The sequence below is a fragment of the Phocoena phocoena genome, chromosome 20 (genome assembly GCF_963924675.1).
Source record: "Phocoena phocoena chromosome 20, mPhoPho1.1, whole genome shotgun sequence".
Lineage (NCBI taxonomy): Eukaryota > Metazoa > Chordata > Mammalia > Artiodactyla > Phocoenidae > Phocoena > Phocoena phocoena.
In genome coordinates, this window is record NC_089238.1 from 46952977 (window position 1) to 46966674 (window position 13698).

General features: G+C 43.6%; 1 protein-coding gene across 1 annotated transcript in view; it reads right to left on the bottom strand.

The window, feature by feature from the left end:
* The window catches only part of WDR59 (WD repeat domain 59), an 83670-nt gene extending 72322 nt beyond the window's left edge, over positions 1-11348 (bottom strand). The window contains exons 1-2 of the mRNA XM_065898621.1: positions 11250-11348; positions 2055-2104 (exon numbers count right to left, since the gene is read on the bottom strand). Of these exons, the coding sequence (XP_065754693.1) occupies positions 2055-2104; positions 11250-11303 (104 nt within the window). The 5' untranslated portion in view covers positions 11304-11348. The remainder of the gene's footprint in view (positions 1-2054; positions 2105-11249) is intronic.
* Between the last annotated feature and the right edge of the window lie 2350 nt (positions 11349-13698).

Here is a 13698-nt window from a genome sequence, read left to right on the forward strand (position 1 = left end):
TCACTTAAGCATACACCTTACTACACATATTTTAAAGTTCAATATAAGAAAATGAAATGGTGAACTTCAAGATCGTGTTGAAAAATAACATGGACGTATGCATGTCTAAGAACACATCAGAACAAGAACACTTGCATGATTTCCAGTTATATAATCCCGTTCTCTCCTAGAATGCTACAAATGACAATATCCACATCAGTCAATACTGAGAAATCTAACGTTTGAGATACAGTTATTCCAGGGCACCTGAAAGTATTTTATGGGTCGTTAATATGGCTACATAATGCCAAGTATATGTTATTTTTCTAATTTGTTTAGATAAAACAGGTAATAATGTCAAAAACGGGAGGAGGGTCCCTCTAAGTGCCCAGCACAATGAATGAAAAAAGACACATACCAAAGCGGTAACAGTGAAAATTTCACACACACAAGAGGTAAAGATAACACTAGGGATAAAGATAGGATTTCTCCAAAGAGAAAAAATAGGTCACATACAGAGTCCAGAATCAGAATGGCATAGGACCTCTTGACAATAACTCTGAGAAAAAGAACCCCAAATACTGATTTAACCCAACAATTGTTACATGACTACATTGGAAGGAGGGGGAAGGCCAGGTATATATATATAAGGGAACTCACAACCGAAGTAAAAGTGCTAAATATTCATCATCTACTGTAAGAAGTCAATTTGACTGTGATGGATAAATCAAGATACAGCAGTGTATGTAGTATACCACTTGGAAAAATAGAAGCAATCCAAAATAAATAGCTAAAGAGTCTTAACTGGTTGCCTCTGGTGAGTGAGATCAGGGTGGGGAAAAAGGTGAGGTGGGGGGCTTCCCTGGTGGTGCAGTGGTTAAGAATCCACCTGCCAATGCAGGGGACACGGGTTCGATCGCTGGCCCGTTAAGACCCATATGCTGTGAAGCAACTAAGCCCGTGGGCCACAACTACTGAGCCTGCGCTCTAGAACCCATGCTGTGCAACAAGTGAAGCCATGACAATGAGAAGCCTGCGCACCCCAAGGAAGAGTAGCCCCTGCTTGCCTCACCTAGGGAAAGCCCACGCACAGCAATGAAGACCTAATGCAGCCAAAAATAAGTAAAATAAATAATTTTTTTAAAAGGGTGAATTGCATGGTATGTGAATTATATCTCGATAAAGCTATTTTTTAAAAAAGTGAGTTTGGCTGGGGCAGAAAAGAGACATACCAATTTTTCCTATCTATGCATTCAGGGTGACACAAGAAAATGGTATCAATAACTGTCTCTGGGGAGTGGAGTCAGAGGTAGGAGGGAAACTTATTTTCCATGGTATATCCTTCTGAATTAATGTTTGCTATGGTTTTATTTAAAAGTAATTTAAAACATGATTTCAAAATAAAATAATGAATAGAAAACACTTCATTTTATAAATGGGTTCATAAACAACTAAGTTAATGAACATATAGCTAAATCTGAGAGGTAGTAATCTAGAGCAACATGAAAGGAAAGGGACTCTGACCATTAAATGTTATCATACTGGTACAATGTTAGGATGATTAGCAAATGCAGGGACCTTAATTGCCAGAATCTTAATTTTGAACCAGAAGACACTACAGAAATTATGTAGTTCAACTTCTTCATGATGAAATAGAATTGCTTCATGAGAAAACCAAAGTCAAGGGAGGCCAAATGAATAAATGTCCAGGGGCTCATAATCAATGGCCAAACTGTAACCCAGATCCTCTCAATCCTAGGAACTAGCTACCTGTTAGACCGTACCAGACAACATCCTTCTGAAGAGTCCATGCACTAAACAGAAAATGGCAATTTCAAGACCAAGCTACCAGTCACTAACATTTCAAAGGAATTTTACTGCTCACCTGTTAGGGCAGAGAAAAAAATAAACTGCAAATAATCCCCACAACTACCACTGAGGTCACTAGGACAGCAGAACTAAACCCTATGACTGTAATCCTTAAATAAGAAAGTATTTTCCAATTTCCCAGAAACCTCTTGATTTGCAATTTGTTCCCAGAAATAGTGGCAGACGAACGCTGTAAGCTCACTTACCCGGAAAGCACTGCATGCTGCCCCAGACAGTCCACAGACATTGCAGTTGCCTGTGAGAGAGAACACAGATTCAGTTCTGCCAGCAAAGCCAGCTCAGGTTAGAGAAGACAGGCAGGTAGACACCTGTGGGTCTTCCTCTTCCCATGGCCCAGGCAGTCCCCGGCTGGCAGTTTTCTACAGTGGATACCTTAACCCCCTGCTAATTCTCATTCAAATCTCACATTCACCTTCCACAATAGGGCAGCAGTTGTCTGTTCCCCCTGAGACCAGGGCTACACACAATCTAACCTGGGACATCTTTCTCTCTCTCTCTCTCTCTCTCTCTCTCTCTCTCTCTCTCTCTCTCTCTCTCTCTCTTTCTCTCCCTCTCTCTCTCTCTCTCTCTCTCTCTCACACACACACACGCACACACACACATACACACACATATACACACATACACACACTATCCATGCCTTCCCAAAGGGCATGGACTCCTCCTCCAAGCCGAATGGCAATTGGTAATATTCAAACACCACCTCTGTTGAATCCACGGTCACATTCTTGTCATTGAGATGCCCAGTTCCCATTTAATCTGAGATTTCCAGCACCTTTTACTGCCTTCCATTTCCCAGGTCTCCCAGTTCCTAGGGATCACCATCTTTTCAGGATCTGATGTCCAATTTCCCAAAGACCACACCGAACCAAACAAATCTACATTCAGGCTGGAGCGTGAGGCTAATTTTAATCATGGGAGTTATAGCCCTAAATTCTCTTATTTGGACAAGTTCAAGTCCTGCTGTATTCTCAGGGCATTATCTGAAACAGTTTGTGCCATTGTTCGGTTATTAAATGCTCTAAGTTCTTTCCAAGAGTCTATCAAGAGAGAATGCATTTTGTACATTCTGCTACACTCACACATCACAAATGGTAAACAGAAATTCTCTTCCTCACTCTCGCTGGTCTTATTAATGGGTTTCTCACTTGTACACCCTCAAGAAACACGTCACAGGTAACATTAGGGACAAGAAGCCAGAGTGCTTTCACTGGAGGCTGAAAAGGGATTATTATGCATCCTTCATTCCACTAGAGTCATGAGCAGAGAATAGCCCAGCTGGAAAAGCAGGCAGTGAAATGAGATGCCATTTCCAGAACTCTTCTGTGTAATGTATACATTAAGGGTATGAAAGAGGGCAAGATGGTACCTCCAACCAGGGACGGTACCATCTTTCTAGAGTGTGTGTGGTAGCAAGAATCCTAAGGTGGCCCCAAGATTCTGGCCCTTGGTGTACATACACATTCTCACTAATCTAGGTGACTGCGTTGCATCAAAAGGAAGAAAGTTTCTACATGGCATTTCTGCAGACATAAAACACAGTTCATCTGGTGCAGCAGAAAGGATGTGCATGGGCTTTATGTCAGACTGGATTCAGAACCCTCTTCTACCATCTCTCTGGTGGACAACAATAAAAAATGGTCCAGCACAGGTTGTCACTGGCCTCCTGCACTGTTGGCTGTTTACTGGCTGTTTTACTTGATCCTGTGGCAGCATCAGAACTCATGATCTCCCTCCTTAAAACCACTGGCTTCGTGACATGACTGCCTCCTGGACTCTTCCTAGCTTTGGACACTTGAAGGAACAGCTAGGAAAGTCTGTTCCTAATCCATCCATTTCTTCCTGTCTCTGCCTCAGCTCAGGCCTTTGTCGGTCCTCCCGCCTGTCACCAGCCTTGCTCCCTCCACCCTCAGGGCTGTTGCAGGACATACCTCTGGCTATGCTGCTTGCTTGCTCACACTCCCTTAGTGGTTCCCCACAGCCTGAGCATGACATTAAAGATCACTTCAGACCTCTCTTCCTGGGCTTCCTTGGTGGCGCAGTGGTTAAGAATCTGCCTGCCAGCGTAGGGGACACGGGTTTGAGCCCCCGTCCAAGAAGATCTCACATGCCGCGGAGCAATTAAGCCCGTGCGCCACAACTACTGAGCCTGAGCTCTAGAGCCCGCAAGCCACAATTACTAAGCCCACGTGCCACAACTACTGAAACCCGCGCACCTAGAGCCCGTGCTCCGCAACAAGAGAAGCCACAGAAATGAGAAGCCCGCGCACTGCGATGAAGAGTAGTCCCCACTCGCCCCAACTAGAGAAAGCCTGTGCGCAGCAATGAAGACCCAATGCAGCCAAAATAAATAAACAATTTTTTTTTTTTTAAAGAAGGAAAGTGTAGTGGCTTTTTTTAAAAAAAAAAAGGGCTTCCCTGGTGGCGCAGTGGTTGAGAGTCCGCCTGCCGATGCAGGGGACATGGGTTCGTGCCCCGGTCCGGGAGGATCCCACATGCCGTGGAGCGGCTAGGCCCGTGAGCCATGGCGGCTGAGCCTGCGCGTCCGGAGCCTGTGCTCCGCAACGGGAGAGGCCACAGCAGTGAGAGGCCCGCATACTGCAAAAAAAAAAAAAAAATCTGGGACTTCCCTGGTGGTCCAGTGGTTAGACTCCATGCTCTCAATGCAAGGGGCAGAGGAGACATCTGTCTGAGGAGACATGACAACTAAATATCATGTATCCTGGATGGAATCCCAGAACAGAAAAAAGACATTAGGTAAAAAGTAAGGATATCTGAGTTAAATATGCATTTTGGTTAATATATCAATATTGATTCATTAACTGTGGAAAATGTACCATACTAGTGTAAAATGTTATTAACAGGGGAAACCTATCAATAATTACTTCAAATGTAAAAGGACTAAATTCTCCAATCAAAACACAAAGAGTGACTGAATGGATAAAAAAAGCAGGATCCATCTATATGCTGCCTACAGGATACTCGCTCTAGATGGAAGGACATACAGACTGAAAGTGAAGGAATGGAAAAAGATATTCTATGCAAATGGAAACCAGAAGAAAGCTGGAGTAGCTATACTTCTATCAGACAGAATAGACGTTAAAACAAAGACTGTTAGCAGAGACAAAGACAGGTGTTACACTACCAAATGTAAAATAGATGGCTAGTGGGAAGCAACTGCATGGCACAGGGAGGTCAGCTCGGGGCTTTGTGACCACCTAGAGGGGTGGGTTAGGGAGGGTGGGAGGAAGATGCAAGAGGGAGGGGATATGGGGATATATGTATACATATAGCTGATTCACTTGGTTATACAGCAGAAACTAACACAACACTGTAAAGCAATTATACTCCAATAAAGATGTTAAAATAAATAAACAAATAAGTAAATAAATACAAAAAAAAGATAGGTGTTACATAATGATAAAGGGGTTAATCCAACAAGAGGATATAATGTTTATAAACATTTATGCACTAAATATAGGAGCCCCTAAATATATAAAGCACGTATTAGCAGGCCTAAGAGAAGAAACAGACAACAATATAATATTAGAGAATTTTAATGCCCAACTTGCCTCAATGGATGGATCATCCAGATAGAAAGTCAATAAGGAAACATCAGCCTTAAACAACACATTTGGTCAGATAGACATAACAGTTATATCTAAAATATTCCATCCAAAAGCAACAGAACAGGGACTTCCCTGGTGGTCCAGTGGTTAAGAATCCGCCTTCCAATGCAGGAGACGCAGGTTTGATCCCTAGTCAGGGAACTAAGATCCTACAGGCCACAGGGCAACTAAGCCTCTGCACCACAACTAGAGAGAAGCCCATGTGCTGCAATTAGAGAAGAAGACCGTGCACCACAACAAAAGATCCTGCATGCCACACCTAAGACCAGACACAGCCAAACATAAAATTAAAAAAAAAAAAAGCAACAGAATACACATTCTTCTGAAGTGTGCATGAAAAATTTTCCAGGATAGATCATATGTTAGGCCACAAAACAAGTCTTAATAAATTTAAGAGGACTGAAATCATATCAAGCGTCTTTTCTAACCACAATGGTATAAAATGAGAAATTAATTACTCAAACAAAACTGGCAGAAAATTCACAAATATGTAGAAATTAAACAACATGCTACTGAAAAACAAATGGGTCAAAGAAGAAATAAAAAGAAATTTTAAAAATACCTTGAGACAAAGAAAAATGGAAATACAACAAACAAAAAATTGTGGGATGCAGCAATAGCAGTTCTAAGAGGGAAGTTCATAGCAATAAATGTCTATCTCAAAAAACAAGAAAAGTCTCAAATAAACAATCTAACTTTACACCTCAAGGAACTAGAAAAAGAACAAAAGAAGCCCAAAGTTAGTAGAATGAAAGAAAATAACAGGGACTTCCCTGGCGGTCCAGTGGTTAAGACTCCACACTCTCAATGCAGGGGGCATGGGTTCGATCTCTGGTCAGGGAAGTTCCGCATGCCACATGGAGCAGCCAAAAAAAAAAAAAAAAGACAATAGAGAAGATCAATGAAACTAAGAGCTGGTTCCTTGAAAAGATAAACAAAATTGACAAGCTTATGGCTAGCCTCACCAAGAAAAATCGGGAGAGGGCTGAAATAAAATCAGCAATGAAAGAGGACATATTACAACTGATACCACAGAAATACAAAGCATCATAAGAGACTACTATGAACTATTATATACCAACAAACTGGACAACCTAAAAGCAACGGGTAAATTCCTAGAAACTTACAATCTACTAAGATTGAATCATGATGAAACAGAAAATCTGAACAGACTGATTACTATTAAAAAGACTGAATCAGGGCTTCCCTGGTGGCGCAGTGGCTGGGAGTCCACCTGCTGATGCAGGGGACACGAGTTTGTGCCCCGGTCCAGGAAGATCCCACATGCCGCGAAGTGGCTGGGCCCGTAAGCCATGGCCGCTGAGCCTGCACGTCCGGAGCCTGTGCTCCGCAACGGGAGAGGCCACAGCAGTGAGAGGCCCACGTACTGCAAAAAAAAAAAAAAAAAGACTGAATCAGTAATCAAAAACCTGCTAACAAACTAAAGTCCAGGACCAGAGAGCTTCACTGGTGAATTCTACAAAACATCCAAAGAAGACTTAATACCAAACCTTCTCAAACTTTTCCAAAAACCGTAAGAGCAGGGAACTCTTCCAAACTCATTTTATGAAGTCAGTATTACCCTGATACCAAAACCAGATAAGGACATCACAAGAAAAGAAAATTACAGGCCAATATCCCTGATGAACACAGATGCAAAAATCCTCAACAAAATATTAGCAAACTGAATTCAACAAGACATTAAAAGGATCATAGTGTGACTTATTCCTTGGATGCAAGGATGATTCAATAACCACAAATCAGTCAATGTGATACACCACGTTAACAAAATGAAGAATAAAAATCATGTGAACATCTCAATAGATGCAGAAAAAGCATTTGACAAAATTCAACGTCCATTCATGATAAACACTCTCAACAAAGTAAATATAGAGGGAACGTACCTCAACATAATAAAGTCCATATATGACAAGCCCACAGCTAACATCATACTCAACAATGAAAAACTGAAAGCCTTTCTTCTAAGATCAGGAACAAGACAAGGATGCCCACTCTTGTCACATCTATTCAACACAGTATTGGAAGTCCTAGCCAGAGCAAATTAGGCAAGAAAAAGAAATAAAAGGTATCAAAATTTGAATGGAAGAAGTAAAACTGTCACCATTTGCAGAAGACATGACATTAAATACAGAAAACTCTAAAGACTCCATCAAAAACCTGTTAGAACTAATAAACTAATTAAATAAAGTTGTGGGATACAAAATTAATACACAAAAATCTGTAGCATTTCTATACACTAATATACACTAATACATCATCAGGACAAGATATAAAGAAAACAATCCCATTTACAATTGCATCAAACAATCCCATTTACAACCTAGAAATAAATTTAACCAAGGAGGTGAAAGACATGTATACTGAAAACTATAAAACATTAACGAAAGAAATTGAAAAGGACACATACAAATGTTAAGATATCTTGTGCTGGGACTTCCCAGGTGGTCCAGTGGTAGAGAATCTACCCTCCAACGCAGGGGACACGCGTTCGATCCTTGGTCAGGGAGCGAAGATCTCACATGCCGCGGGGCAACTAAGCCTGCGTGCCACAACTACTGAGCCTGGGAGCCTCAACTAGAGAGACCACGTGCTGCAAACTACAGAGCCCATGCGCTCTGGAGCCTGCGCACCACAACTAAAGAGAAAACACACACGCCACAACTAGAAAGGAGCCTGCGCGCCACAACTAGAGAGGAGCCTGCATGCCACAACTAGAGAGGAGCCCGCACACCACAATGAAGAGCCCACGCACGGCAACAAAAGATCCCGCCTGCTTCAACAAAGATCCCACGTCCCTGGTGGCGCAGTGGTTAAGAATCCACCTGCCAATGCAGGGGACACGGGTTCCAGCCCTGGTCCAGGAAGATCCCACATGCCCCTGAGCAACTAAGCCCGTGCACCACAACTACTGAGCCTGTGCTCTAGAGCCAGCGAGCCACAAGTACTGAACCCGCATGCCACAACTACTGAAGCCTGCACACCTAAAGCCCATGCTCTGCAACAAAGAGAAGCCACCACAATGAGAAGCCTGAGCACCGCAACGAAGAGTAGCCCCCGCTCGCCACTAGAGAAAGCCCGTGTGCAGCAACGAAGACCCAACGCAACCAAAAATAAATAAATACAATAAATTTATTTTTTAATTAATTAAAATACACTGTCTTAGGCTTCCCTGGTGGCGCAGTGGTTGAGAGTCCGCCTGCCGATACAGGGGACACGGGTTCGTGCCCCGGTCCGGGAAGATCCCACATGCCACAGAGCGGCTGGGCCCGTGAGCCATGGCCGCTAAGCCTGCGCGTCTGGAGCCTGTGCTCCGCAACGGGAGAGGCCACAACAGTGAGAGGCCCACGTACCAGAAAAACAAAACAAAACAAAACACTGTTTCAGTCACACTACCCCATTTCAAGTGTTGAAGAGCCACATTTCCATCATCTCAGAAAGTTCTAGTGGATGGTGTTGCTCTAGAAAACTATCGCTAAGCTTTCTTAGCGTTCACACTCATCGATTCCAGGGACCACTTCAGAGTAGATGCCAAGCAGCACAGCTTCCTCACTATTAATCGGTGAAAGTAACATCTGTTTTATAAAGTAAATGACACATATAAAATGTAAAAAAGTTTCACCTTTCAGACTGGGGTTTTTCTCTGAAAAACCTAAAAGCTTTAAATTTTTTAAATGATTTTTAAAAGTGGTGGGGTCACACCAACGAAGACCCAATGCAGCCAAAAAAAAAAAAAAAGGTGGTGGGCTGTTTGGAAAAGTTTATTGTTCTGCCTTTTCAGAAAGGCGGTGTGAAGAGTTTTAACTTTTTCTTTCTACATTAATGAAATAGTTAATAAAATGAGTCCCCACCCCTCCCAGTGATCACCAAAATCAACTACAAAACCATGCTAATTCACACTAAGACTCACCCTTCCAAATGAATAGAAAAATCAGAAAGAAAAACAGAAACTCCCACAAGGCAGTTAAATTACCCAATTTAGTTTGTTCTCTTACTATGACAACTGCTGTTTCGGTTTAATTATTTGATACGACTTCATAGCATCCTAATATATGTGTCAACACCCTCTCTGCAGGTCTTTTCAATTACATCTGTGTAGAGAAGTAGGGGTGAGACTACCTGGGTTTCTGTGAAAATTAAAGGGTTTGCAGATTAGTAGCTTCCAAATTAGCAAGCTCAGAGGTAGGACACATGATTCTCTTCTTAGTCCCCAGTGAAAGCAATTAACAAAAAGGGTAACAGGAATATGGTTCTTTTCCCCTGGGAGTCTGGCATATTTCTTCCTCCCAGAGACACCATGCTGACAGTGCAAAGTGCTTTAGGATCCTTTCACCCAAATGCGGTTGCTCAAATTCTCCATGGGCACTATGTATCAAGGGCAGCCATAGAGCAAATTGGTGGGAAGTTCTCCCCTCATGCATCTTTACGGCAAAAGAAGGGATAGGTTTTAGAAAGAAGAAACCACATCACCCCCTTATCGTAAATCCAGATTCCCCTTCAGTATAAATCACCCGCGCACCAACACGGTGCCTGGTACAGTGTGCACCTGTCAAAAGCTCAATAAACCGTTACTGAAAAAATGACTGAATGGAAGTCTGGCACACTGAAGGTATTCAATAAATTATGTGTTCGATACATGAAGAGAATCACCAACACAGTGTCCTAGGTGCTGGGGAAAGGGGGGGCATGATATTTATTGTAAAACGACTGTACGACAGGCTCATACAGTCTGAAGCAGAGCAGTGTAATGAGCACAACAAGGCCCTGGGGCCAGATGCCTGGGTTCAAATCCCAATGCGACCCCATAATGGGAGGCCTTGGCCAAGTCACTTGGGATCAGCCAAGTGGGGATCAGCTTCCCTGCTGGGAAAAAAAAAAAAAAAATCTACTTATCTTGCATGGTTCTTTCATGAATTAGAAAAAGGAAATGTAGATCACTTAGCACAAGGCCCGGCATATGGAAGGAACGAAATAGAAAAATGGTAAAAATTCCTAGTAAATACTAGCGTTCTTTTGGGCTTACTATGTGTCCAGCACTGTGCCACACATTCTAAATGTATGACCTCATAAAATTCTCACAGCAACCCTATGAGGTAGGTACGATTTGCACCTCTTACAGGTGAGAAAACATGCGCAGAGGGTGATGACAGGCTAAGAGCTGAGGCGGGATTCGAACGCAGGCAATACATGCAGTGCATACTCCTATTCACCTACGGTATTTTCCACTATCCTAGCATCAGTAACCACTTAAAAGCTTAGGCGCGAAACAGGCACTTTGCATGCAGTTTTTTTTTTATCGAATCCACTCCAAAGACCTGTGAGGCAGGGTTAAGTCCATGCATCTGAGAGGCTCAAATAAGTTCTGCGACTTGCCCAAAGTCACTAGGCGCAGGGGTACCTAAACCCCCTCGCTCACCACCGTGGTCATGGGAAGCCTCCCCTCAGCGCTCACTAGCGCGCAATCTCTGCAATTCGATGTCCCCAGGGAGACCCCACTCCCGGTATCCACGAGGGGAACCCCGAAACCCCGCCCATGCCAGCCCCAAACACCCGCAACGGTCATCAAGGATCCCCTCACCCGCTTGGGTCTGACAGGTCCGGGTCACTCCCTTGCCCATCTCTCCAGCCCGGACTGGGGGTCGCCCCGCCGCCCTCAAGAATGACCCGGCAGCGTGGGGGAGGGGAACCAGGAAGGGCGCATGCTTAAAAGGCTCCATTAGGCCCCGAGCTCACCTGGGAGTCGCGGAACTCCACCACCACGTTCTCGCTGCTCCATCGCGCCGCCATCTCCCGCGCCCAGACTCGGCGGTCCCAGGACTACGCGTTCCCACCAACGACACCCGCGTTCCCGGGTTCGGTGAGCCCCACGCAGCCCCGAGCCAGTCCAGCCACGCCCCATCCCCCCCTTCCGTCTGACTGCAAACCATTGGCTGACCCAAACACTGGCTCCGCCCCCTCTTCCCGGATTACCCAATTGTGGCACCGCGCCTGCCCCAAAACAGACACGCCCCCTTACTTCGTCACTCGGCTAGAGTCACCCACGCTCCTCGCGCCTGTGAATACACGCCCCCTGCCGCGAGCTCTGCCGGGAGTTGTAGGCCAAGGTCTAGCCACTTGTGGGCAATCCGCGAAGAGCTTGCAGGTTAAGGTTTGGACGAGGGGAGGCACCTCTCTGTCTCCTCGCTGGTGTCCTTCGCAAGGCCCAGGCCGTATATAACCAAAGCCCGACATTAGTGCAAACCAGTGGTTACCTCTTCCCCTGAGGCCTGCCACAAAGGCATTGGAAAGAGTGAATTGTTTTATACAGTACAGCGGTGCCTGCCAAAGTATCCAAGGACTCAGGGGGTCTCCGAAGGCAAAACAATTTTCATAGTCATACAAAGAAGTTATTTGCCTTTTTCATTTTCTTTCACCAGTGTACAGTGGAGTTTTCCAGAGGCTACATGATACATATTTGTAACAGATTGAACGTGGAAGCAGATGTGAAAATCCAGGGGGTTTCTGTTAAGCCAGACATTAAAGGGATTTGCCACTCTTCTCACAAAACCATTATTTTGGAAAATAGTTATTTTTTACTTACAAAATGTGTTATTGATGTGAATGCACATTGATGTTTAAATAAAATATATATTTTTTAAGTTCTCAGTTTTAATTTCTGATGTACTAGACATCTCCCACACAAAAGTTTTGGGGGGTTATTAATGATTTTTAGGAGTGTAGAGAGAACCTGAGATCAAAAAGTTGGAGGACTGCTGTGCTAGTACGGGGAGTGGTGATTAAGAGGTTCTCTTTTTCAGCCCCAGCCTCTCAAATCCTGGGCTTAACTGGCTTAGCCTCAGTTTCTCTATAGAAGGAAGAAGTTTGTTTGCTTGTTGCAAGGAGTTAAGCAAGCATAGGGCCTGGAATATAGTCAACACTCAAGTGTAAGCTATTATTATTGTTGTTAATATTAACTCTATTTCTACATGCAAGTTGTTGCATGAATAGAGATAAGAAGGCTTCCTTTCCCTCCTGGAGTGTTGGATATAATGGGGAAGACAGACTTGTCAACAGGTTAGGGTGACCAACTCATGCCAGGAAGCTGCTCAATGTGGGCAAACAGAGACAGTTGGTCACTGTACAACAGGTATACACTCAGCAGAGTTGTGTTTTATAAAAGCAACGTGCCAGGAGAGAACAGCTTAAATGGGAGACATGACATAGCATCCTGAAGACCGTGACATTTGAGCTTTTCAGTATATTATTAGGATTTTTGATAGAGTCCACTATCAGAAAAAGTACTTCAGCATCAAAAAGTGTGAAGAGCAGGATGATGTGTTCCGAAGACATAAAGCAGTTCCCCAGTTAACACTCACGACACTGTGCTTCTTTCTTTCCTTCAAAATACACATCACAATATGTAACTCAATATTTGTTTATTGAATATTTTCAAGTTTTAAGAGGAGAGGGACCAGGTCTGTTTTGTTCAGCCCTGCATGGCGACCACACATACATGGCACTCCATGAATATTGGTCCAATGATTAAATGCGAAAAGCATATATCATGCCTGCACAGTGCTGTCTACATCCAAAGGATGCTCTCTGTGAAACCAAAAGCAATTGCTAAAACTATTCATGGTCTTTACTTGTAGTTCTTTACACCCAGAAAGAAATACAGAATCACCAATAGTTCTCCGTAAAATCCCTTGCTTTCTTTCTCATTCACCTATCAGTTATTATACTCACAGAACACAGCCCTTAAAAATTTCCTCCAGCCCTGGCCTCCACACTCCTGCCCTGGCTTTTCTTCCTGCCTTCCAGTTTCTTCCCAATTCTCCATCAAAAATGCCAAAGACTGCTCTAGAGAGAAGGGCCTCAGCTCAGAGGGCCAGGAAGGGGCAAAACTGCAAGCCACGTTCAAGGGCACAGAGACGGAAAGATAAAGAATAGTTTCTACGTATGCTTATGCCATCACATAGGAATAAATTCATTTAACACATCATATTCTTATTTATTTGCCTGTTGCTTAGGATGTAGTAGGTGCTCAATAAATATCCACTGAATAAGTGGTTAGCAAATAGTCAGGTACAACTGTAACTTAGGGTAGGTGACAGGATGTAACAAAAAGTACAGCTAGAAAAGTTGAAAAGGGCTATTTAGGAAGGGTCCTGCTTAGGCTTTGAAGTTTTATTTTGGATAGAGA